General features: G+C 44.9%; 1 protein-coding gene across 10 annotated transcripts in view; it reads left to right on the top strand.

The window, feature by feature from the left end:
* Nucleotides 1-25,752, top strand: part of ERMARD (ER membrane associated RNA degradation) — a 591,898-nt gene that overhangs the window by 314,579 nt on the left and 251,567 nt on the right. For all 10 annotated transcript variants that reach the window (XM_069769331.1, XM_069769332.1, XM_069769336.1 and 7 more), the window contains one exon: nucleotides 19,036-19,172. In XM_069769331.1, coding sequence (XP_069625432.1) covers nucleotides 19,036-19,172 — 137 coding nt within the window. The remainder of the gene's footprint in view (nucleotides 1-19,035; nucleotides 19,173-25,752) is intronic.

Below are 25,752 nucleotides of genomic sequence, written 5' to 3'. Positions count from 1 at the left end.
CTATCATAATATTGCTGTGCTCCATGTCAGATGATTGTGGAACCAAGGCACCAAGAGTGGTATCCAAAAGGGGAGCTCATTTGACACACAGTGTGGTATACTGAGTACTATGTATATAACAATACTACACCCAAACACAGTGCAAATGAAAATTGACTATTACTTATAGAATTTTCAGCGCCAAAATGGGGAAGATTGTATCAGAACACGAAGTAATAGAATAAAAATAAATAATAAAAAATAAATAAATAACCAGATAAAACCACAACAAATATACACAAATGGATCAATCAAGAACAGAAAAAAAAATAGATAGTACTTTTAATAAAATGAGCCTGCTAATAAAACATGCCACACCTTAAAATATATACCGTATATATGTGTGTATGAACCTATAAAATTGTGTGCAGGCATATGTAAACCTAAATGCCCTACTACTACCACAATACAGACCCTTGGAGGGGGGAGTGTGGAGCATACAGTCCCAATACTAAAAATCACCAGTTAAAAGGCATATAGCTCCAGTCCATAGTTTAGGCCTTTAGGGGCAAGGGTATCAAGTGAAAAAATCCACTGAGTTTCAGCCCTGGACATAACTTGAATCAGATTGCCCCCTCTTAAATTTTGTCTAATTCTCTGTATCCCTAAAAACAGGATACCTGTGGTGGATTTGTTATGTCTCTCACAAAAGTGGCGTGAAAGTGGATGACCCATGAAGCCCCTCTGAATATTGGTAAAATGCTCCTTAATCCGAACCATAAGTGGCCTCTTTGTCCGGCCTACGTTTCTTGCACGGGCATTCAATCAAGTAGATGACCTTGGTAGTGGAGCATGTAATGTCATCCCTGATGGTAAATTCATTCCTAGCGTCAGAATCCTTGAACATGGAACAATGTGTTTTTGTGAAAGACGTCTGTCTGCACCCAAAACAGTACCCGCAGGGTAAAAAACCTGGATTGGAGGTCCCCCGGGTCCCAGCTCCGGATTTCTGGTTAAAAGCCAGTTTAGTAGTGGGGGCTATGATATTGCCCAGAGATTTGGACTTCCTAAATACGAACCTGGGTACAGACGGCAAATGTTCTCCTACAACCTTGTCCCCCTGCAGCACTGACCAATGTTTTTGAATAATGGACCTGAATTTGGTATACCCAACATGAAATTGTGTAATGAATGGTAGCTGCCGGATCTGGTCGGGAATATCCGTGGCTTGATTGCTAGGTTTCACCCTATGTATAAGGGAATTCCTAGGTATCAACCCTACTTCCTGTTTGGCTTGTTCCAGCAAGGAACTGGGCTAACCCTTCTCAAGAAATTGTTGAGTCAAAATAGCAGAGTCTCTATTATAGTCTTCCACAGTGGTACAGTTACGTCTGATCCTGGTGTACTGGCCTTTAGGAATATTTGTCAGCCAGAACAGTAAATGGCAGCTGGTGATGTTGATGAAACTATTGGAATCTACCGCCTTACGGTAGCATTTGGTTAATAGTTGTCCATCTTTAATATAAATGTTGAGATCCAAAAAATGTATACTCGTAGTGCTGACTGTAGGTGTGAATTCTAGTCCGAAGTTGTTGTTGTTTAAGTTGGACGTAAATGCATCCAGATCTTTCTTTGAGCCATTCTAGATGAACAGCACGTCATCAATGAAACGGTGCCATAAAACCAGTCCTGTGCGTAGACTGCCCGAAATGTAAATGTTGGACTCCTTCCACTTTGCCACAAACAAATTGGCATAGCTAGGGGCAAACTGTGTGCCCATAGCAGTACCGCAGGTCTGCAGAAAGAAGTCTCCCTCATACCAAAAATAATTGTGTTGTAGAATGAATTGAATACATTCTTCAATGAACGAGACCTGGGCAGTGGGGTACAATCCCAAAGTGTGGAGGTACTGGCCTGCAATAAGGCAACCCATTTTCTGATCAATTACTGTATAGAGGGATTTTATGTCTAGGGTACCCAATAAATAGTTGGATTCCCATTTGACCTTTTCCAGAACTTGTAGAATGTGTCTTGTGTCTTTTAAGTAGGCCGGTATAAGGCGCATGCACTTTTGTAAGTGCATGTCCACATACCGGGACAAGTTTGCTGTAAGGCTGTTGATCCCTGAAATAATCGGCCTGCCCGGAGGACAGGTCGTACTTTTGTGGATCTTGGGGATATGATAAAAAATAGCTATGCTCGGGTCCCTATTAAGGACAAATTGGAATTCCTTTTTGTTGAGAACACCAAGGGATTGTCCTTTAAGAAATAAGATTTTCAGTTTTTTGCTGAACCGCAATGTGGGGTCACCTATCAATTTTTTATATATGATTGTATCGCTAAGTAGGTGTACAGACTCATTGTGGTACATGGTTTTGTCTAAAATGACAATGCCCCCTCCTTTATCCACAGGGCGAATAACGATACTGTTGTTATTCTGGATGTCTTTAATCGCTTTTTTCTCTAAATTGGTGAGATTACAAGGGGTAAACCTAGATTTAGTCCTTTTGAGTTTCCTAATGTCATTGGTAACCAACCTATCAAAAGTCATAAATGCTTCTGATTGTTCTTGAATGGGGTTAAAGGTGGAGGGATTAGCCAGTGTGGTATGGATAACTACACCAGGTGTAGGGTGAGTGTCCGTCCTAAGTACTTTCTCCTTTTTAAAAAAGAATTTTTTCACTGCCAAATTCCTCAGATATTTCTTCATGCTTATATATAGCTGAAATGTTTTCCCCATAGAGGTAGGTGCATATTTTAGCCCTTTTTGGAGGAGTGCGATCTCATTGGTGGTTAACTCGTGTGAACTTAGGTTAAATATTTTTTGTGGGTTGTTCACTAGAGGGCTTATTTTAGTTTTGGAGAGTTTCCTCCCCCTGCTGCCCCTCTTAGTTTTGTGGCTCTTACCCGAAAAAAATCCTGATTTACTGGTGCACGCGTCTTGGGTGCACCTATGTTCTTAGATGTTGTACTGGCACCCTTATTTCTATTGAGTGTAGTGGTTCCATACTCCCTCCTCAGGGTAGTGTTTCTACTAGGTCTGAGGGATAAACTACCAGTAGTATTACTGCTAGGTGCCGCAGGTGAGTCCCCTGAGATGATCCCAGTAGGCCTTTTTTGGGTGGATGTGATCCGATGGGTAGCTGGTTGTGTGGTGTGATGTCCCAAATTCCCTTGTGTTTTAGCAGAAGCCATATTTACCTCAGCCACAGATATTGGGGAAAATCTGTTGGAAGTTGTGAGGGGAATGGTGGGGCATGGATCGATATCATCATGCACACTGATATTCACATGGGGGGGTGAAGTGGGGTATATTGAAACCTCCAGAATATCATGCTGGTTCTGGTTTACAGACTTTAGTGGTCTAGAGTTAATATTATTTCTGATAGACACCGGTGTATACTGGGTTGAATTAGACTCAGCATACGTTGAAAGTGCTAATGAAAGATCTACCTCATTTTCGTTGGTTGTCAAATTATATTCATCCAATACCAGCAGATCATTCTGTTGCGTATCATTGCTACATGTGCTGGTCAAATTTTAACCCCTATAACTTCCTAGCAAAAAAAAATTTTGTTTCCAAAATTGATCTGTTGTAAAGTAGACATGTGGGAAATGTTATTTATTAACTATTTTGTGTCACATAACTCTCTGGTTTAACAGAATAAAAATTCAAAATATGAAAATTTCGAAATTTTCAAAATTTTAACCAAATTTCCATTTTTTTCACAAATAAACGCAAACATTATTGACCTAAATTTACAACTAACATGAAGTCCAATATGTCACGAAAAAACATTCTCAGAACCGTTAGGATCCGTTGAAGCGTTCCCGAGTTATTACCTCATAAAGGGACACTGGTCGGAACTGCAAAAAACGGCCAGGTCATTAAGGTCAAAATAAGCTGGGTCATGAAGGGGTTAAGAGGCATCCTTTTAATCTCCTCTAATATGCATTCTTTGGTGGTGAGAAGAAAAAAATCTAAATCTATATTTTTAATGCTCTCTTTGATATGATTTGTTAGTTCAGTACGGGTACTCTCTCCAGGTGCAAAGTCTGTTCCATTAGATTTATTCTCAACCCCATTCACCTGCATTTCAAACAAGTGCTCCTTTTCTTTAGTGACATATGTAATATTAGGAGTATTAAAAGATTCATCTCCTGTATTTAGTTGGTTATTGTATATACTTTGTATGTACCGGGTTCATTTTTGTAAACTCTGTGTTATTTGGGCTTCTATATGAAGAGTTATTAGTGGCACACTCCATTGCAGTAAGAGTTGATTTATTACTGTTATAATTGAGTGACAGTGTTTTCATCTGTGTTCCAGTAAATTGATTGATGTCTGGAGGGCTCTCCCTTCATCCAACCAGAGTGATGTGTCTCCTGCAGGCTCCGTACTTGCATAGGATCTCTCTCCTCCCCCATCGTCATATCCAATGTCTGGCCTTTTTTACCCCCATCTGTCTCAGGCATTGTTATGGAAATTTGGTTTGGATAAATCTATCCCTGTGTAAGACTGAGTGTTTTGAACGCTCAAGAATGAGACTGTACACCATTGTGACAGAAGAGCATTCCATCAATACTGACGATTTATTGTACATACATAGTTTTATAATTGCATATAGAAAGGAGTGGTTAAGGGTGGTTAGTTAAGTACCATATTGTCTAGATCCTCTGTTATTGGTTATCTAAATATATATGGAATATTGTGATTAATGCACATATGAATGCTGATTAAGCAACTAAAATGTAGTTCTCTGTATCTAGGACAAAGTTGAGACATCTGATCAGCACTTAATACATCTGGCGTTGTTCCGCTTTTTTGGGTAGAAATCACCGAACAGTCTGTCTGGCTTATATCCGTTTATGTCAGCCATTTTAACCAATTGATTATAGTGTATATAGATATATTTGCATTTATATGAGTATATATGATTATAGAGGAGTATACATGCAAGTGAGGTCTACATGATAGAAATATATATATCACAGGCCCCCCTTAGATATCACTTGCCCTAATCATAGCCTCCTGTCCCAAAGCACTGCAACTCTTTTGTGCTGCCGGTGAACTGACGCAAGCCTAGCGCCTACGCCCCACTCCGTACAGACTTTTCGCAAATGGGCGGTCAGGAGATCTGTCCCTAACTGGGGTTCGTTGCAATCAGTCTCTTAGTTAATAGCATGTGTAGTGTATTCTTTATCAGGTAGGTCATCTATTCGGTCAAGCAGGGCATCCACAACATCATTCTGGCCTGGGTGCCATCCTCCGGTAGGGGAGCTTTCTTGCAATGCGATGTATGGATCCAAGTGGGTCTTCCCTCCAGCTTCACAGAGGTTGGTGTCATCAGCGGCACTTGGACAGGACCATCAGATCTGGGATCGAGTGGTATTCTCCTTACAAACTTTTTTTCACCAACACCCAGTCTCCTGGCTTCAAGGAGTGCGTACCGGACACTGAATCTGGATCTGGCAATGAAGAAAAAACTCGAGAATGGATGTTAGCAAGTTTCTTGGTGAGTTCGATTACATAAGCAGACAAAGTATCATATTGCATAGTCAGCTGCTAAGGGAAAGAATACCCCTACCCTGGGACTAGACCCAAACAAAATTTCATATGGTGACAGCTTTCCTGGGCCTCTAAGAGTGTGCCTAACACTAAGTAGTGTGATTGGGAGTGTCTCCTGCCATGGTTTGTTTGTCTCCTGGGCAACTTTCAACATCCTGTTCTTAAGTGTCCCATTCAGTCTTTCTACTTTCTCGCTACTCTGTGGATTGTAAGGAGTGTGTAGGCCTAAGTCTGACCCTACTACTGAACAGATCTCCCGTGTGAGATTTGCTGTGAATGCGGGTCCCTGGTCACTCTCTATCACTTCTGGGACTCCGTATCTGCACATCTCATCTCTGAGAGTAGCTTCTTTGCAGTTGTCTTTGCTGACTGGTTCCTCACTGGGAAAACTTCTGGCCATCCTGAGAACACGTCCACGACCACAAGGGCATATTCGAATCCTCCACTTGGCGGCATCTAGATGTGGTCTATCTGGATCCTCTGGAAGGGGTGCAATAGTCTGGCAAGATGATGTGTGGGAACTTTCTCCATTCTTCCAGGGTTGCATTTGCCGCAGGTCAAACAGCTGCTTGTCACGATCCATGTTTGGATCTGTGGCAGATCTGGTTTGCTTCAGTTAAAGTCCTTTTTTCCTTTCTGGTCTTCTAGGGGTTAATGCAGTTTCTTTCCCCCGGTGGCCGCTGATGTTACTGTATTGCTTCTAGCTCAGCTGATGCTTGTGATGACCACTCCCTCCATCCTTTAAAAGGTCACCTGGTTCATCAGCTGACTGTCGGTGTTCATTCTTCAGCGACTAAGCCAGGAGTAGGATCTACCTGGGATCTGCTGTTCTTCTGCTGTGTCCATTTAATCTGGTGTTTTTCCCTGTTGTGCTGTTTCTTGCAGTATTAAGCTAAGTTTGGGTTTCCTTTACATTGTTTGTTTTCCTGTTAGTTGTTATAGTTATACACTGGTGCAGTCCACTCTTGGGGGGAGTGGGGGTCACTATAGGGTCTGAATAGGAAACAGGGATACGCTGGCGGCTCGGGCCTCCCTATCTTCAAGGGTACCCCCGAGATAAGGGTTAGCCAGGGCCCCTATAGAGGCAGGGACAGGTGCGGGTTCCAAATACGCCGTCCTGCCCCTTTATTGCCGTACTCGGCGTGACACTGCTAGTGAACTTGTCTGTTAGGGTGGAGATCCCTAGAGCGAACCAGTAAGCACCTATCAGACCATTCATCTGTGTATTTGATCTGTGTGTGGGCCCATGTGCCCACTGGAACACCATAGGATACATGCTTGTTTGTAGTCCATTGCGTATACCCTTCCTTCTTCATGTGTTGCTCCCTTCCACATCCAGCATTCCTTCTTGTCCTTTTTGGGGGCTTGCTCTTGCAGCTTTTTGAGCAGATCCCAGGACGTCATCTGGTCAGGTTTCTTGTCTTCAGTCGTCATGTAGTAGCCGTCCGGCTCTACGACTTCTCCCTCTTCTCTATATTGTCTTCCCTTGGCTGCTTCTTTGGCTGCCATATCCGCCATGTTGTTGCCACGTGCCTCTACTTTGTCCAATTTTCCATGTGCTTTGACTTTTAGTACTGCCACCATTTTTGGAAGTTGGAGTGTGTCCAGCAGGTCCTTGATGGCTCCATGATGCTTCACGGTTGTTCCGCTTGCTGTGATGAAGTCCCTTGCAGCCCAGATGGGTCCAAAGTCGTGTGCTATGCCATGCGAGTACCTTGAATCGGTGTATATGTTCGCAGTTTTGCCTTCTGCAATCTGGCAGGCCTTCGTCAGCGCTATCAGTTCTGCTTACTGGGCTGACAGACTAGGCGGCAGACTTCTGGACCAGAGGATCTCTTGATTGCTGATCACTGCACATCCCATGTGGAATGTTCCTTCATCATCTGCAAATCTGGAGCCATCCATGTAGAGGATCAACTCTGGTTTGGTCAGTGGCTCTTCTGCCACCTTGGGTAGTCCTGCTGTTTCCTGTTGCATGATGCTGAAGCAATCATGGTCATCAGTCCGGAGCAAATACAGATCCCTGCGGAAGGTATCATGCAGATTTTGATCAGAATTTTGATCTGAGGGACCATATCTGTATCCCCCCTTGGGAGTGGGAGTAGAGTGGATGGGTTGAGGACTGTGCATCTGGAGATGGTGACATTGTCGGGCAGGAGTAGAGAGCACTGGAGGCGAAGATACCTGGCGGTGGAGAGATGTTTTGGCTGGGTTTGGTTGAGGATTTCTGAGATGTCATGCGGAGCCAGGATTTCCAATCTGCAATCCAAGAATGATGTCCTCAGTCTTGTCCAGGAGGGCCGATGCTGCAAATGCTCTCATGCAGGAGGCGGGCTTCCCTTGCAACTGGATCCAGGCGAGCTGAAAATTAGTCCAAAGGTCTCTGCTTTCCCCCCTGAAGCTGCGTCAGGACTTCAGCAGCAAGGCCTTCCTTTTCCATCAGGTAGAGACAGAATGGCTTCTTGTAGTCAGGCAGACTTAGTGCTGTCGCTGAGACTACAGAGCCTTTTAACTTCTTGAACGAGCTGAAGGCTGCATCTGTCAGGAGGAACAGGGTTATGTTGACGCAATCATACAGAGGCTGCATTAGGACTGAGGCATCAGGGATCCAGGCTCTGCAATATGAAACTAGACCAAGGAAGGCCTGTAGCGCCTTTGGAGTTGTTGGAGGAACCATCTTCTCCACTGTGGTCTTCCGGTCATCTGTCTGGTGTTTCGTCTGCTGAGCAATACAGTGTCTCTAGAACGTAACTCGCTTCAGACACCACTGGACTTTGTCCTTTGAGACCTTGCAGTGCTGCTCCACCAGGTAGAGTAGGAGAGACAAGGAATGGGCTTTACACATGTCAAAGTCAACTGCACAAAGGAGTAGATCGACCCTGAATGGTAGCAGGATTTGCTTCTGCATGTTCTGTGATCCAGTTGGCGAGGACTGTAGACATTGCTTTGCTGAACTGTGAAGGGCTGTTTTGGGCCCGCTGTGGCATCACTGTCCATGTGTGCTGTCCCCCTGGTGCGTTAAGGCAAACAGGTACTGGTCATCCGGGTGAAGGGGAACACTGAAGAAAACATTAGCCAGGTCGGTCACTGTGAGCACTTTTGCTGTTGCAGGCACTTTTGAGAGCAGAGTGTGTGAATTCGGCACAATTGGAGTGAAAAATGATTCCTCTTTCCAGGTAGATCTTCAGTTGGTCAGAGACGGCTTGACTCTAGGCGATGGACAGGGGATGCTGGACCTTACGAGTGTACGGGGTACCTGGCTTAAGTGACACCCATACTGGTGCAACTTGAGGTTTTCCCACGTCCTGGGGTCCCTTAGACCATAGACTTTCTGGTACTACATCCAGTACCTCCTTGGGTAGGCCTCTGTCGGTTGTTTGAGGTTCTTGTAGGGCCGCCAGCATGATTCTTCTTGGGTCAGGGATGAAGAAAGTGTCACAGTCCCATCTTCCTGGAACACTGTGGTTGCCTTCAGCTTCTGCAGTAGGTCCGCTTCCAGCTGATTAAGTGGCAGGTCCCTGACACCACAAACTGGGACAGGATGGAGTGTCCTGGCTGAGCGCACACGCTCAGAGGCTTTGTAAGCTGAGAATGTTTGACTTGACCATCAATGCCCATGCTAAACACAGAGGATTCTGGTAGGCAGGTGGGATCGGGGAGTTCCAGAGGTCTCACAACACTTCTGGCTGCACCGGTGTGCAGAAGAAAAGATCTGACAACGCCATCCACTTTCAGAGTAATTTGAGGTATTGTTCCTGCAGATGGGGTTTTGCATGTCAGGAGCGTAGTGTCTTGTGGACCTGGCTTGCTTGCCCCTGTCCTATGGGCGGGGTACTTCACTGCCTTCTGTACTTCTTCCTTGACCTGTTTCTCTGGACCAACTCTTAGGTTGCATGGGTGCTCTGCCCTGGTTCCGGAAATGGCAAAACTTGCCACAGTTGCAATACTCGACACTTCTTCTGTCTTTGTAGGGTGGTTGCGCTTCCAGGTCAGTGGTCACCATGAAGGGGCCGTCTTCTGCACTCCTGGTTGGGGCTCAATCCCTTTGACTACTGTGGACAATGGCATGATGGGCACTGTAGCGGCAGGGGGGTCCGGCCTGCTGATTGAAGCTGTGGGCCCTGCGGGGCCTGGTGGTAAGATGGGGCCTGCAGGTGCGTCAGTGGCGAGGCCCAGGGGTGCCATGAGACCGGCGGCTGCATCCAACCCGAGGTCTTGGGGCATTACAGGGGCTGCGGCTGCTTCTGCCACCACTTCTTCCCCCTGGTTTGACATAACTTCTCCCCTTTGCTAACCTCATTGAGGTTGGTGTCTCCTCTCCGGAGTCTGCAGCGGTTCTTCCAGTGTGTCGCTCGGCACTTTGCAGCGTCTTCACTTCTGGCTCCCCTTCCGGTGTTCTCAGCAGCACGGCACCAGTTTCCTTCTTTGCGCTCTTTGTGGCGCTATGATAGTGGCAGTTTTGGCGACAATCTGGCAATAAACAGTCTCCTAGGCGCACATAACCCGTTTTGCTGGGTCAGTCCACTGCCATTGACCTTTTCTCGGGCCTAGCCACTACCAGTGGTTTCCTGACTGGCTGTCTCAGTCCATGCACAAAGGCCTGTGCCAACATTTGCCTGTGTATCTGGTCATGAATGGTGAAGCCCAAGTCTTGGAATACTTGCATTACTCTGCCATGAAACTTCTTTACAGACTCTGTCTTGTCTTGGCTCATGTCATGTAAGCTGAGGGCTTGTCCTGCCAATCTGCCTTTGGCCCACTCTCTGAGCTGTTCAATTAGCTGTGGCCCTGACTCCCAAGCGTGTGTATCTAATTCTGTTGGAAGTTTGAATTGTTCCTTCATGATTGGCCAGAGTGCATCACCTGCTTTTATTGCCATTTATGGCCCAGAGATCATTGACTATATATGTTCGCTGGTTCTGCTACATTCTTCGGTAAAATGGCATGGGATACATCCCTGGGTCTGGAAGATTGTTGAGAATGCTGGTCACCAGACTTGGGGTGAAGTGCACATAGTGTAATGGTGGTGCCTCTATCTGCCCCTGCATTCTTGGTGCCTGTGGGTTTATTTTCCTAGTACTGGGCAGCATGTATGATGCTCCCTCCACATCCTCATCAGAGGAATAGTTGTGATTGCGTATGCTGGGGTCATGCACTGGCTGATTTTGGACTTAGAAGTTGGCTTTTTGTGTGAGGATGTCTCCCCCCTTGCTGAAGCATATGCTTATAGTTCTATGTTAATGTGAATGTAGGCAGCTCTGACCGGTGCTGAAGTTGTACATTATCAGCATATGATGATGATGATGTCAGTCCTCCCCCCTCTGCACCAAGGGCTGAGCTGTCTGCTGCCTGATGTGTCTGGGGGTTGCCTACTGCATTGTGATATCACAACTGGCAATGGCTGGACTGTGCCAGGGACATAAAAGGGGTGACTTGTGCTGTAAGCACCACATTGTTTGAATTGGCCGTTGGCCCAGCCGGCAACATAGAAGAAGAGTGTGAAACAGGAGGAGATAGGTGTGGTTGGGGAGTGAAGAAGGAGGAGAGAAAAAGGGTGAGTGAAGGAGGAAAGAGGGGTGGAGGAGAAGGAGTAGAGGTGTGGAAAGGAGGAGAGATAGGGAGAGGGAATGAAGGAGGAGAAGAAGAGTGACCAGAAAAGGATAGAGAGGAGAAAGACAAGAAGATAATTCCTTCTTCTTTGATGCAGCCTGAGACGGCATGGTCAGAGCCACAGTGCCGTACAAAAGTTCGGCGGGGCGCACCACATACTGTGCAAAAACTCCCTAGACCATGGATTCTGCTAAGAGCAGACTGCATAGATCTAATATCTGGGGAGGCGCTGATGGCTTAATACCTTTCCCCATTTTATACACATAAAAATCACTTCCTGGTTTGCTCACATATCTTTCTGTACCACCTAAACGATGTAAGCTCTGCTGCTACTTTATACCATGTATTAGTATTCAGCAATTTAACATCAGCTAACTTCCCTTATTTTCCTTTCTACGTCATCCCATTCCGCAGCTTGAAGTCTGCCATTCTTATGAATTTCACATACCTTATACCTTCTAAAATTCTTCACTTACTTAAAGGGAACCTGTCACCCCGAAAATCGCGGGTGAGGTAAGCCCACCGGAATCAGGGGCTTATCTACAGCATTCTGTAATGCTGTAGATAAGCCCCCGATGTTACCTGAAAAAGGAGAAAAAGACGTTATATTATACTCAACCAGGGGTGGTCCCGCTGCTGGTCAGGTCGGATGGGCGTCTCTGGTCCGCTGCGGCGCCTCCCATCTTCTTTCCGTGACGTCCTCTTCTGATCTTCAGCCACGGCTGCGGTGCAGGCGTACTTTGCTCTGCCCTGTTGAGGGCAGACAAAGTACTGCAGTGCGCAGGCGCCGGGCCTCTGACCTTTCCGGCGCCTGCGCACTGCAGTACTATCCTCTGCCCTCAAGAGGGCAGAGCAAAGTACGATTTCACCTCCTGCGGTTACCCAGCAACCACAAGCAAAACAGTCACCGTCCCAACTGTCTCCCGTATCTTACACAAACATGGAACACATACGCGGCACACAGCAGACACCTTGATCCCAGGGTTTGGGATACGGGCTTGGACTTTTTACACTACCTGGGAATGTGGTGGTGACCACACCTGACCGGCAAGAGGTATAGACCCGGACTGGGCACAGGGGACTTTCAGGTAAGATGATAACATTTTCTTACCTTACTTATGGAGCTGCGCAGTCTCCGTCCCGTGAACCAAGGCCGTGGCCAACACCTCCGTTTCTCCGGTCAGCAGTGTCCCCCGTGTGTTTCGTCCACGCCTCGCGGTAGGCGCCAGTTGAAATTTGTTTTGGATAAATCTATTCCTGTGTGTGTTGCGGCCGTTCCCAATAAGACTGAGTATTTTGAGCACTCAAGAATGAGACTGTACACCATTGTGACAGAATAGCATTCCATCAATACTGACGATTTATTGTACATACATCTACTATATAATTGTCTAAGGGTCACTTCCGTCTTTCTGTCTGTCCTTTCTGTCACCGTTATTCATTCGCTAATTGGTCTCGGCAGCTGCCTGTCATAGCTGCCGCGACCAATCAGCGACGGCCACAGTCCGGAAGAAAATGGCAGTCAGTGCCCGGCGTTCGCATACTCCCCTCCGGTCAGCGCTCATACAGGGTTAATGACAGCATTGACCGCGGTGTAACGCACTCGGTTAACGCTGCTATTAACCGTGTGTGACCACCTTTTTACTATTCATGCTGCCTATGCAGCATGAATAGTAAAAATATCTAATGTTAAAAATAATTTAAAAAAAATAAAAAATAGTTACATACTCACCCTCCGGTGCCCCCCCCCCGATCAGGAACTGGCCTTTTCCGCTCCGCGCGACGCCCCGGTGACCGCTGCATGCATTGCGGTCTCGTGAGATGATAACATACGGTCTTGCGAGACCGCAATGCAATCTTCAGACCAGAGCGTGGCCGCTTCGGTCTGGAGGCTCCAGGAGGTGAGTATGTAGCTATTTTTAATTTTAATTCTTTTTTTTTAACAGGGATATGATGCATACTACGTGACTGGCCAATATACTATGTGACTGTGCTGTATACTACGTGACTAGGCAGTATACTACGTGGCTCTGTGCTGTATACTACGTGGCTCTGTGCTGTATACTACTTGGCTCTGCTGTATACTACGTGGCTCTGTGCTGTATACTACGTGGCTCTGTGCTGTATACTACGTTGCTCTGTGCTGTATACTATGTGGCTCTGCTGTATACTACGTGGTTTTGTGCAATATACTATGTGACTGGGCAAGCTAGGCAATATACTACGTGGCTGGGCAATATACTATGTGGCTGGGCAATATACTATGTGGCTGGGCAATATACTACGTAACTGGGCAATAAACTACGTGACTGGGCAATATACTACGTGGCTGGGCAATATACTACGTGGCTGGGCAATATACTACGTGGCTGGGCAATATACTACGTGGCTGGGCAATATACTACGTGGCTGGGCAATATACTATGTGGCTGGGCAATATACTACGTGGACATACGTATTCTAGAATACCCGATGCGTTAGAATCGAGCCACCATCTAGTACTTTTATAATTGCATATAGAAAGGAGTGGTTAGGGGTGGTTAGTTAATTACCATATTGTCTAGCTCCTCTGTTATTGGTTACTGTATCTAAATATATTTGGAATATTGTGATTAATGCACATATGAATACTGATTAACCCCTTTCTGACATTAGACGTACTATCCCGTCGAGGTGGGGTGGGCCCCTATGACCACCGACGGGATAGTACGTCATATGCCATCGGCAGCGCTCACGGGGGGAGCGCCGCCGATCGCGGCCGGGTGTCAGCTGTTTATCGCAGCTGACATCCGGCACTATGTGCCAGGAGCGGTCACGGACCGCCCCCGGCACATTAACCCCTGGCACACCGCGATCAAAGATGATCGCGATGTGCCGATGGTATAGGGAAGCTTCCCGCAGGGAGGGGGCTCCCTGCGGGCTTCCCTGAGCCCCCCGCAGCAACGCGATGTGATCGCGTTGCTGCGAGGGTCTTACCTCCCTCCCTGCCTGCTCCAGCCCCGGATCCAAGATGGCCGCGGATCTGGGTCCTGCAGGGAGGGAGGTGGCTTCACAGAGCCTGCTCAGAGCAGGCACTGTGAAGCCTGCAGTGCTCTAAGTCAGATCGGTGATCTGACAGAGTGCTATGCAAACTGTCAGATCATTGATCTGTGATGTCCCCCCCGGGACAAAATAAAAAAGTTAAAAAAAATAATTTCTAAATGTGTAAAAAAAAAAAAAAATATTCCTAAATAATTAAAAAAAAAAAAAATATTATTCCCATAAATATATTTCTTCATCTAAATAAAAAAAACAATAAAAGTACACATATTTAGTATCGCCGCGTCCGTAACGACCCAACCCATAAAACTGGCCCACTAGTTAACCCCTGCAGTAAACACCGTAAGAGGAAAAAAAAAAAAGAGGCAAAAAACAACGCTTTATTATCATACCGCCGAACAAAAAGTGGAATAACACGCGATCAAAAAGACAAATATAAATAAACATGGTACCGCTGAAAACGTCATCTTGTCCCGCAAAAAACGAGCCGCCATACAGCATCATCAGCAAAAAAGTAAAAAAGTTATAGTCCTGAGGATAAAACGATGCAAAAATAATTATTTTTTCTGTAAAATAGTTTTTATTGTATAAAAGCGCCAAAACATAAAAAAATTATATAAATGAGGTATCGCTGTAATCGTACTGACCCGAAGAATAAAACTGCTTTATCAATTTTACCAAACGCGGAACGGTATAAACGCCTCCCCCAAAAGAAATTCATGAATAGCTGGTTTTTGGTCATTCTTCCTCACAAAAATCGGAATAAAAAGCGATCAAAAAATGTCACGTGCCCGAAAATGTTACCAATAAAAACGTCAACTCGTCCCGCAAAAAACAAGACCTCACATAACTCTGTGGACCAAAATATGGAAAAATTATAGCTCTCAAAATGTGGTAACGCAAAAAATATTTTTTGCAATAAAAAGCGTCTTTCAGTGTGTGACGGCTGCCAATCATAAAAATCCGCTAAAAAACTCGCTATAAAAGTAAATCAACCCCCCCTTCATCACCCCCTTAGTTAGGGTAAAAAATTAAAAAAATGTATTTATTTCCATTTTCCCATTAGGGCTGGGGTTAGGGTTAGGGCTAGGGTTAGGGCTAGGGTTAGGGCTAGGGTTATGACTAGAGTTAGGGTTAGGGCTAGGGTTAGGGTTGGGGCTACAGTTAGGGTTGGGGCTAAAGTTAGGGTTGGGGCTAAAGTTAGGGTTAGGGTTTAGATTACATTTACAGTTGGGAATAGGGTTGGGATTAGGGTTAGGGGTGTGTCAGGGTTAGAGGTGTGGTTAGGGTTACTGTTGGAATTAGGGTTAGGGGTGTGTTTGGATTAGGGTTTCAGTTATAATTGCGGGGTTTCCACTGTTTAGGCATATCAGGGGCTCTCCAAACACGACATGGCGTCCGATATCAATTCCAGCCAATTCTGTGTTGAAAAAGTAAAACAGTGCTCCTTCCCTTCCGAGCTCTCCCGTGTGCCCAAACAGGGGTTTACCCCAACATATGGGGTATCAGCGTACTCAGGACAAATAGGACAACAACTTTTGGGGTCCAATTTCTCCTGTTACCTTTGGGAAATTACAAAACTGGGGGCTAAAAAATAATTTTTGTGGGAAAAAAAAAAGATTTTTTATTTTCACGGCTCTGCGTTATAAACTGTAGTGAAACACTTGGGGGTTCAAAGTTCTCACAACACATCTAGATGAGTTCCCTGGGGGGTCTAGTTTCCAATATGGGGTCACTTGTGGGGGGTTTCTACTGTTTAGGTACATTAGGGGCTCTGCAAACGCAATGTGACGCCTGCAGACTATTCCATCTAAGTCTGCATTCCAAATGGCACTCCTTCCCTTCCGAGCCCTCCCTTGCGCCCAAACGGTGGTTCCCCCCACATATGGGGTATCAGCGTACTCAGGACAAATTGGGCAACACATTTTGGGGTCCAATTTCTCCTGTTAACCTCGGGAAAATACAAAACTGGGGGCTAAAAAAATAATTTTTGTGGGAAAAAATTTTTGTTTTATTTTTACGGCTCTGCATTATAAACTTCTGTGAAGCCCTTGGTGGGTCAAAACGCTCAAAACATCTAGATAAGTTGCTTAGGGGGTCTACTTTCCAAAATGGTGTCACTTATGGGGGGTTTCAATGTTTAGGCACATCAGTGGCTCTCTAAACGCAACATGGCGTCCCATCTCAATTCCTGTCAATTTTGCGTTGAAAAGTCAAACGGCGCTCCTTCCCTTCCGAGCTCTCCCATGCGCCCAAACAGTGGTTTACCCCCACATATGGGGTATCGGCGTACTCAGGACAAATTGTACAACAACTTTGGGGTCCAATTTCTTCTCTTACCCTTGGGAAAATAAAAAAATTGGGGGCGAAAAGATAATTTTTGTGAAAAAATATGATTTTTTATTTTTACGGTTCTGCATTATAAACTTCTGTGAAGCACTTGGGTCAAAGTGCTCACCACACCTCTAGATAAGTTCCTTAGGGGGTCTACTTTCCAAAATGGTGTCACTTGTGGGGGGTTTCAATGTTTAGGCACATCAGTGGCTCTCCAAACGCAACATGGCGTCCCATCTCAATTCCTGTCAATTTTGCATTGAAAAGTCAAACGGCACTCCTTCCCTTCCGAGCTCTCCCATGCGTCCAAACAGTGGTTTACCCCCACATATGGGGTATCAGCGTACTCAGGACAAATTGTACAACAACTTTTGGGGTCCATTTTCTCCTGTTACCCTTGGTAAAATAAAACAAATTGGAGCTGAAGTAAATTTTTTGTGAAAAAAAGTTAAATGTTCATTTTTATTTAAACATTCAAAAAATTCCTGTGAAGCACCAGAAGGGTTAATAAACTTCTTGAATATGGTTTTGAGCACCATCAGGGGTGCAGTTTTTAGAATGGTGTCACACTTGGGTATTTTCTATCATATAGACCCCTCAAAATGACTTCAAATGAGATGTGGTCCCTAAAAAAAATGGTGTTGTAAAAATGAGAAATTGTTGGTCAACTTTTAACCCTTATAACTCCCTAACAAAAAAAAATTTTGGTTCCAAAATTGTGCTGATGTAAAGTAGATATGTGGGAAATATTACTTATTAAGTATTTTGTGTGACATAGCTCTGTGATTTAATTGCATAAAAATTCAAAGTTGGAAATTTGCGAAATTTTCATAATTTTCGCCAAATTTCCGTTTTTTTCACAAATAAATGCAGGTACTATCAAAGAATTTTTACCACTATCATGAAGTACGATATGTCACGAGAAAACATTGTCAGAATCACTGGGATCCGTTGAAGCATTCCAGAGTTATAACCTCATAAAGGGACAGTGGTCAGAATTGTAAAAATTGGCCCCGTCATTAACGTGCAAACCACCCTTGGGGGTAAAGGGGTTAAGCAACTAAAATGCAGTTCTCTGTATCTAGGACATCTAGGCGTTGTTCCGCTTTTTTGGGTGGAAATCACCGAACAGGCTTATATCATTTTATGTCAGCCATTTTAACCAATTGATTATAGTGTATATAGATATATTTGCGTTTATACAGTATGAGTATATATGATTATAGAGGAGTATACATGCAAGTAAGATCATCTGCATGATATATATTTCTATCACAGCATGAACAATGGCGCGTCATGCCTGAGTTTACTTCTTTGGACCTGGAGAGCTGCGGAGGTCTCTCCTTGTCCGTGTAAAGCCAGTGATTCACCCTCAGCTCCCCTCCGTTGCATCGCAGTACCAGGAATCCCGCAGTCCCCCGGCGTCTTCCCAAAGCATTAATCAGCCGCGGTAAAAGCGGGAATCCCTGCCGCAGGTGCTTCAGAAGCCAGAGTCCCATCATCTGATCCTCCCCGCTGCGTCACCGCGCCAGAGCACAACACGATCCCCCATCGCTTCTTCATGTTATTATCAGCTGGTACCGGACCTGTGACTAGGGCGGGAATTTTAACTGTGTCACCATTTTCTCTCATCTGAACCGTCACATCTTCAGTATATATCGCGTTCACTCGGCCTCCCCTCTGGTTTTTGTCAGCTGATATTGAAGCCTCAATAAGAGCAGAAATATTTGTTAGAGATGTTCGACGGGCCGATTTAGATCCATGAGGCTTTGATAATGTCGGGTCTTGGCAGGGATCCATATTTTGAGGTAAATGCCCTGTCACTGTTACCTCAGGGGAAAGCAGGCTTCCATTAGGCCCCCTCCCGGAGTCCTTGCGTCTCGATAAAGGAGATTTCTTTGATGAATCATCTTTTTCTTAACATAATCCAGTCCAGGCATATTTCTATAAAATTTAAGGTCAGATATTTCACAATTTAGTATGCTTAAGTACCTGAAAATAAGGGATTGTCAGGAGCTCCGTAAAAGCACGTCCTCTCCTGTACCCTGCAAACCACGCCCTCACTATATGATTGTAACCATGGACACCTAAGGTCATGCAATGCCTGTATCGGAGGAAAGAGTCATAGCGAATCATAAAAACTTGCTAATATTAATATTATTATTATTACTATTATTATTATTATTACACCTACTATATATTGGGATAGGAGATTTTACAGATAGGGATATCTCTTTAATCATGGAACATTTAGATGGCATCTTACTACAACACCAGATTCAACTTCAGTGAGATCTTTAAAGCGACACATTATTTCACAAATTTTAGTAATGTCAAACTACATAGATATACACTTTATTTTATACGCCTATAGCCATGATAAAAGATGAAAAACATGAATTCAACGATTACTAGATGTCACAATACTTTTGTATTTATAGTTTAAAAAAAAATACATGCCCAGCTTCCCTTTTCATAATGTAATACTTTTCTCTTTTCTTTAGATATTTCTCTATGATTCTGTTGTTAACTGCTGGTCTGGGGCAGTTGCTGCAGTCTTGGCTTAGTAACACTACGATGTCTCTCGTCCATCGACCTTACTTTGTTTTCAGTAATCTGCAGGAAATTGCTGTTTTTCCAGGTATGTTTAAGGAGCAAACAAATTGTTATTTCCAATCATTTTTTGTTATTTCTGTGATGTTAATGCTATGGCCCCAATTCATCAAGACCGGTGTGAAAAATGCCTCTTAATGAATCTGGCACAATTGAAAAGTTGTGTACACCTCACAATAAGGCCGTGTTCACACCTTCAGTATTTGGTCAGTATTTTGCATCCGTATTTGTAAGACCAAATACAAGAAAGCTGATAGCTAAATTCAAGGTAAAAAAAAACAACAAATAACCTTGTAAACCTTTGGTGACCCGGATAAAAATCCACCTTTAATTATCATTTTAACCCCTTAACTACCGCCGATACGCCTTTTAACGGCGGCAGTTAAGGGTACTTAAACCACAGCACCGTTAATTAACGGCGCTATGGAAAAAGTGAATAGCGCCCCCCAGATTCGGATTTTTTCTGGGGTGTCGGTTGCCGGGGGTAGCCGAGACCCCAGAGAACATGATTCAGGGTTTTTTCACCGACCCCCGGGTTGCGATCGCCGGTAATTAACCGTTTACCGGCGGTAGCAAAAAAAACCCGCGATTTCCCATGTAATTTCTCTGTCCTCCGATGTGATCGCACATCAGAGGACAGAGAATTGGGGTCCCCGATAGCCCCCCGATACTCACCTGTCTTCCTCGGTGTTCCTCGTGGCTCCCAGTGGGCGCCACCATCTTTTTCTGGCTAAAAAATGGCGGGTGCATGCGCAGTGCGCCCGCCAACCGGCACCCGGAAGATCTTTTGGGTCTCGGCTGCCAGGGGTAGCCGAGACCCCAAAGAACATGATCGGTGTCGGTTTTACCGACCCCTGTTTTGCGATTGCCGGTAATTAACTGTTTACCGGCAGTCGCAAAATAAAAGCGATCTGTCATTCTCTGTTCTCTGATGTGATCACACATCAGAGGACAGAGAACCTGGATCCTCCTGCGTCTTCTCCTGCCCGCCGGCTTCTTCATTGGGAAAGAAAATGGCGGGCGTATGCGCAGTGCACCCGCCATGATCTGCCGTCCGGCAGTTAGAGGAGTTGAGGCTAAAGTTAGGGTTAGAGTTCCGGCTAAATTTAGGGTTAGGGTTGGAGCTAAATTTAGGGTTAGGGCTAGGCTTCTTTCACACTTGCGTCGGTACAAGGCCGTCGCAGTGCGTCGGCCCGACGAACCGACGCACGTTGCGAAAATTGTGCACAACGTGGGCAGCAGATGCAGTTTTTTAAGGCATCCGCTGCCCAGTCTATGTCCTGGGGAGGAGGGGGCAGAGTTACGGCCACACATGCGCAGTCGGAAATGGCGGATGCAACGTACAAAAAAAGGGTACATTGAACGTTTTTTGTGTGACAAAGGTCCGCCAAAACACAATGGATCCAGAGCACGACGGACACGACGTGTGGCCATCCATCGGCAATACAAGTCTATGGGCAAAAAAGGCATCCTGTGGGCACATTTGCAGGATCTGTTTTTTTGTCCAAAATGACGCATTGCGACGGATGCCAAGGCTCTCCACTTCCTGCTGCACGCCCGCACTCTCCAGCCATGACTACCCAAGGTAACATCTATTAGCCAGTTCTGGCATTATGTCTATCACCCGGGATCTGGGACTTTCTATATCATAGAGTGTCAACCTATTCTATACCATAGAGTGCCAGCCTATATATCCAGTATTATCTGGAAGGGATATTTTTTGCTACCTTGTGCACTCATGATATTGGGGCAGTTGCTGTTGTAGTGGGGCTTGCAGCAGTGATACATGTGTTATCGTTCAGCGCCCTATATACCACCTGAGGCGCTTATCTTCTTAGCTGTTTTTTTCACCATTGATTACTGCTGTCTCTTATGTGTGTCGAATATCTTGTTATGTTTTTCTTGAATAAAATTATAGATTTATAGTTCTCCCCTGCTCTGGTATGGATTATTGTGCACTGTCACTCTAATACACTATGATCCTCTGTTTCATATGTTAATCCTATACCTGCTAGTTATTTGCGGTCGTGTTCGGTTTACAAGGGTGAAAGTAGTCTTAGGGCTAGGGTTGGGGCTAAAGTTAGGGCTAGGGTTGGGGCTAAATTTAGGGTTAGGGTTGGGGCTAAATTTAGGGTCAGGGCGAAAGTTAGGGCTAGGGTTGGTTGGGGCTAAAGTTAGGGTTGGGGCTAGGGTTAGGGTTGGGGCTAAAGTTAGGGCTAGGGTTGGGGCTAAAGTTAGGGCTAGGGTTGCAGGTAAAGTTAGGGCTAGGGTTGGGATTAGGGTTAGGGTTTGGATTAGGGTTGCTATTAGGGTTAGGGTTGGCATTAGGGTTAAGGTTAGGGTTGGGATTAGGGGTAAGGGTGTATTGGGATTAGGGTTAGGTTTGAGGTTAGGGTTGAGATTAGGATTAGGGGTGTGTTGGATTTAGGGTTTTGATTAGGGTTATGGTTAGGGTTGAGATTAGGGTTGTTTTGGGGTTAGGGTTGTGATTATCGTTAGGGTTGTGATTAGGATTATGGATCAGGTTGGGATTAGGGTTAGGGGTGTGTTGAGGTTAGGGTTGGAGTTAGAATTGGGGGGTTTCCACTGTTTAGGTACATCAGGGGGTCTCCAAACACGACAGCCAATTTTGCGCTCAAAAACTCAAATGGTGCTCTCCCCCTCCTGAGCTCTGCCGTGCGCCCAAACAGTGGTTTACCCCCACATATGGGGCATCAGTGTACTCAGGATAAATTGGACAACAACTTTTGGGTCCAATTTCCCCTGTTACCCTTGTGAAAATAAAAAACTCGGGGGCTAAAAAATCTTTTTTGTGGAAAAAAAAATATTTTTTATTTTCACGACTCTGCATTATAAACTTCTGTGAAGCACTTGGGCATTCAAAGTTCTCACCACACATCTAGATAAGTTCCATGGGGGGTCTTGTTTCCAAAATGGGGTCACTTGTGGGGGTTTTCTACTGTTTAGGCACATCAGGGGCTCTCCAAACGTGCCAAACGGCACTCCTTCTCTTCCAAGCTCTGCGGTGTGCCCAAACAGTGGTTTACCCCCACATCTGGGGTATCAACGTACTCAGGAGAAATTGCACAACAACTTTTGTGGTCTAATTTCCCCTGTTACCCTTGTGAAAATAAGAATTTGTGGGCGAAATGATCATTTTTGTGTAAACAAATGCGATTTTTTATTTTCACGGCTCTACATTATAAACTTCTGTGAAGCTCTTGGGGGTTCAAAGTGCTCACCACACATCTAGATAAGTTCCTTAAGGGGTCTAGTTTCCAAAATGGTGTCACTTGTGGGGGTTTCCACTGTTTAGGCACATCAGGGACTCTCTAAAACGTGACATGGCATCCAATCTCAATTCCAGCCAATTCTGCATTGAAAAAGTAAGACGGCGCTCCTTCACTTCCAAGCTCTGCGGTGCGCCCAAACAGTGGTTTACCCCCACACATGGGGTAACGACGTATTCAGGAGAAATTGCACAACAAAATTTATGGTTAAATTTCTGTTTTAACACTTGTGAAAATAAAAAAAATGGTTCTGAAGTAAAATGTTTGCAAAAAAAAGTTAAATGTTCATTTTTTCCTTCCACATTTTCAGTTCCTGTGAAGCACGTAAAGGGTTAATAAACTTCTTGAATGTGGTTTTGAGCACCTTGAGGGGTGCAGTTTTTAGAATGGTGTCACGCTTGGTTATTTTCTATCATATAGACCCCTCAAAATGACTTCAAATGTGATGTGGTCCCTAAAAAAAAAATGGTGTTGTAAAAATGAGAAATTGCTGGTCAACTTTTAACCCTTAGAACTCCCTAATAAAAACTTTTTTTTTTTCCAAAATTGTGCTGATGTAAAGTAGACATGTGTGAAATGTTATTTATTAACTATTTTGTGTGACATATTTCCGTTTTTTTCATAAATAATCGCTAGTAATATTGAAGAAATGTTAGCACTAACATGAAGTACAATATGTCACGAAAAAACAATCAGAATCAGCGGGATCTGTTAAAGCGTTCCAGAGTTATAACCTCATAAAGTGACAGTGGTCAGAATTGTAAAAATTGGCTCGGTCATTAGGTACCAAATTGCCTCTGTCACTAAGGGGTTAAAACGATGTAACGGCCACACACCACAAAACAAAAACACACAGCCATGCAGTCTAGATAATCCCTACCACATCAACCTAATAAATCCTACCTATCAGCGGAGGTTGGCACCCTATATACCTATATATATGCGAGATTGGCGCCCCCACTCAATGTCGGCTGACCCTATATATCCTACATGCACCCTAGTTAATGTCTCATTTGGACTATCAGATATGCATGACCGGAAAATTAGATAGGGATTTATGAAAGCCGATATTGACTGAAGGTTAGATTGTGGCAGGGTGAAAGACACGGACAAAAACAAAGTGCAAAAAGTGCTCGTGAATAAAAACAACCTCACTAACTCTGTTCCCTGCTGGTAACAAGACCTGCCTGACTGTGGGGGTTGGCACCCTACTTGTCAGCGGATATGGCGCCCCCACTCAACAGCGGCTGACCCTTGGAGACCCTATGGATATTATTTTACTTAACCCCTATCTGACCTTGGACGGGATAGTACGTCCAAGGTCAGATCCCCTGCTTTGATGCAGGGCTCCGCGGTGAGCCCGCATCAAAGCCGGGACATGTCAGCTGTTTTGAACAGCTGACATGTGCCCGTAATGGGCGCGGGCAGAATCGTGATCTGCCCGCACCTATTAACTAGTTAAATGCCGCTGTCAAACGCAGACAGCGGCATTTAACTACCGCTTCCGGCCGGGTGGCCGGAAATGACGTCATCGCCGACCCCCCGTCACATGATCGGGGGTCGGCGATGCGTCCTTGAGACCTCTATGGTTACTGATCGCCGGTGGCTGTGAGCGCCACCCTGTGGTTGGCGCTCACAGCACACCTGCATTTCTGCTACATAGCAGCGATCAGCAGATCGCTGCTATGTAGCAGAGGCGATCGCGTTGTGCCTGCTTCTAGCCTCCCATGGAGGCTATTGAAGCATGGCAAAAGTAAAAAAAAAGTTGAAGAAAATGTTAAAAAAATAAAAAAAATATAAAAGTTTAAATCACCCCCCTTTCGCCCCAATCAAAATAAATCAATAAAAAAATATCAAATCTACACATATTTGGTATCGCCGCGCTCAGAATCGCCCGATCTATCAATTAAAAAAAAGCATTGACCTGATCGCTAAACAGCGTAGCGGGAAAAAAATTCGAAACACCAGAATTACGTTTTTTAGGTTGCCGCGACATTGCATTAAAATGCAATAACGGGCGATCAAAAGAACGTATCTGCACCGAAATGCTATCATTAAAAACAATATCTCGGCACACAAAAAATAAGCCCTCAACCGACCCCAGATCACGAAAAATGGAGACGCTACGAGTATCGGAAAATGGCGCAATTTTTTTTTTTTTTAGCAAAGTTTGGAATTTTTTTTTCACCACTTAGATAAAAAATAACCTAGTCATGTTAGGTGTGTACGAACTCGTACTGACCTTGAGAATCATAATGTCAAGTCAGTTTTAGCATTTAGTGAACCTAGCAAAAAAGCCAAACAAAAAACAAGTGTGGGACTGCACTTTTTTTGCAATTTCACCGCACTTGGAATTTTTTTCCCATTTTCTAGTTCACGACATGCTAAAACCAATGATGTCGTTCAAAAGTACAACTCGTCCCGCAAAAAATAAGCCCTCACATGGCAAATTGACGGAAAAATAAAAAAGTTATGGCTCTGGGAAGGAGGGGAGTGAAAAACGAACACGGAAAAACGAAAAATCCCATGGTCATGAAGGGGTTAAACATGTTTAAATGGTAAGCTCACATTTTGTAGCCACATCATAAATGTAAGTCAGGAAAAAAATCAACAGCAATATTCAGCCCTAGTTATTAGCTGAAAATGGCGGGCGTATGCGCAGTGCACCCGCCATGATCTGCCGTCCGGCAGTTAGAGGAGTTGAGGCTAAAGTTAGGGTTAGAGTTCCGGCTAAATTTAGGGTTAGGGTTGGAGCTAAATTTAGGGTTAGGGCTAGGCTTCTTTCACACTTGCGTCGGTACAAGGCCGTCGCAGTGCGTCGGCCCGACGAACTGACGCACGTTGCGAAAATTGTGCACAACGTGGGCAGCAGATGCAGTTTTTTAAGGCATCCGCTGCCCAGTCTATGTCCTGGGGAGGAGGGGGCAGAGTTACGGCCACACATGCGCAGTCGGAAATGGCGGATGCAACGTACAAAAAAAGGGTACATTGAACGTTTTTTGTGTGACAAAGGTCCGCCAAAACACAATGGATCCAGAGCACGACGGACACGACGTGTGGCCATCCATCGGCAATACAAGTCTATGGGCAAAAAAGGCATCCTGTGGGCACATTTGCAGGATCTGTTTTTTTGTCCAAAATGACGCATTGCGACGGATGCCAAGGCTCTCCACTTCCTGCTGCACGCCCGCACTCTCCAGCCATGACTACCCAAGGTAACATCTATTAGCCAGTTCTGGCATTATGTCTATCACCCGGGATCTGGGACTTTCTATATCATAGAGTGTCAACCTATTCTATACCATAGAGTGCCAGCCT

The sequence above is a fragment of the Ranitomeya imitator genome, chromosome 5 (assembly GCF_032444005.1).
Source record: "Ranitomeya imitator isolate aRanImi1 chromosome 5, aRanImi1.pri, whole genome shotgun sequence".
NCBI lineage: Eukaryota > Metazoa > Chordata > Amphibia > Anura > Dendrobatidae > Ranitomeya > Ranitomeya imitator.
This window is presented reverse-complemented; position numbering and strand designations above follow the sequence as displayed.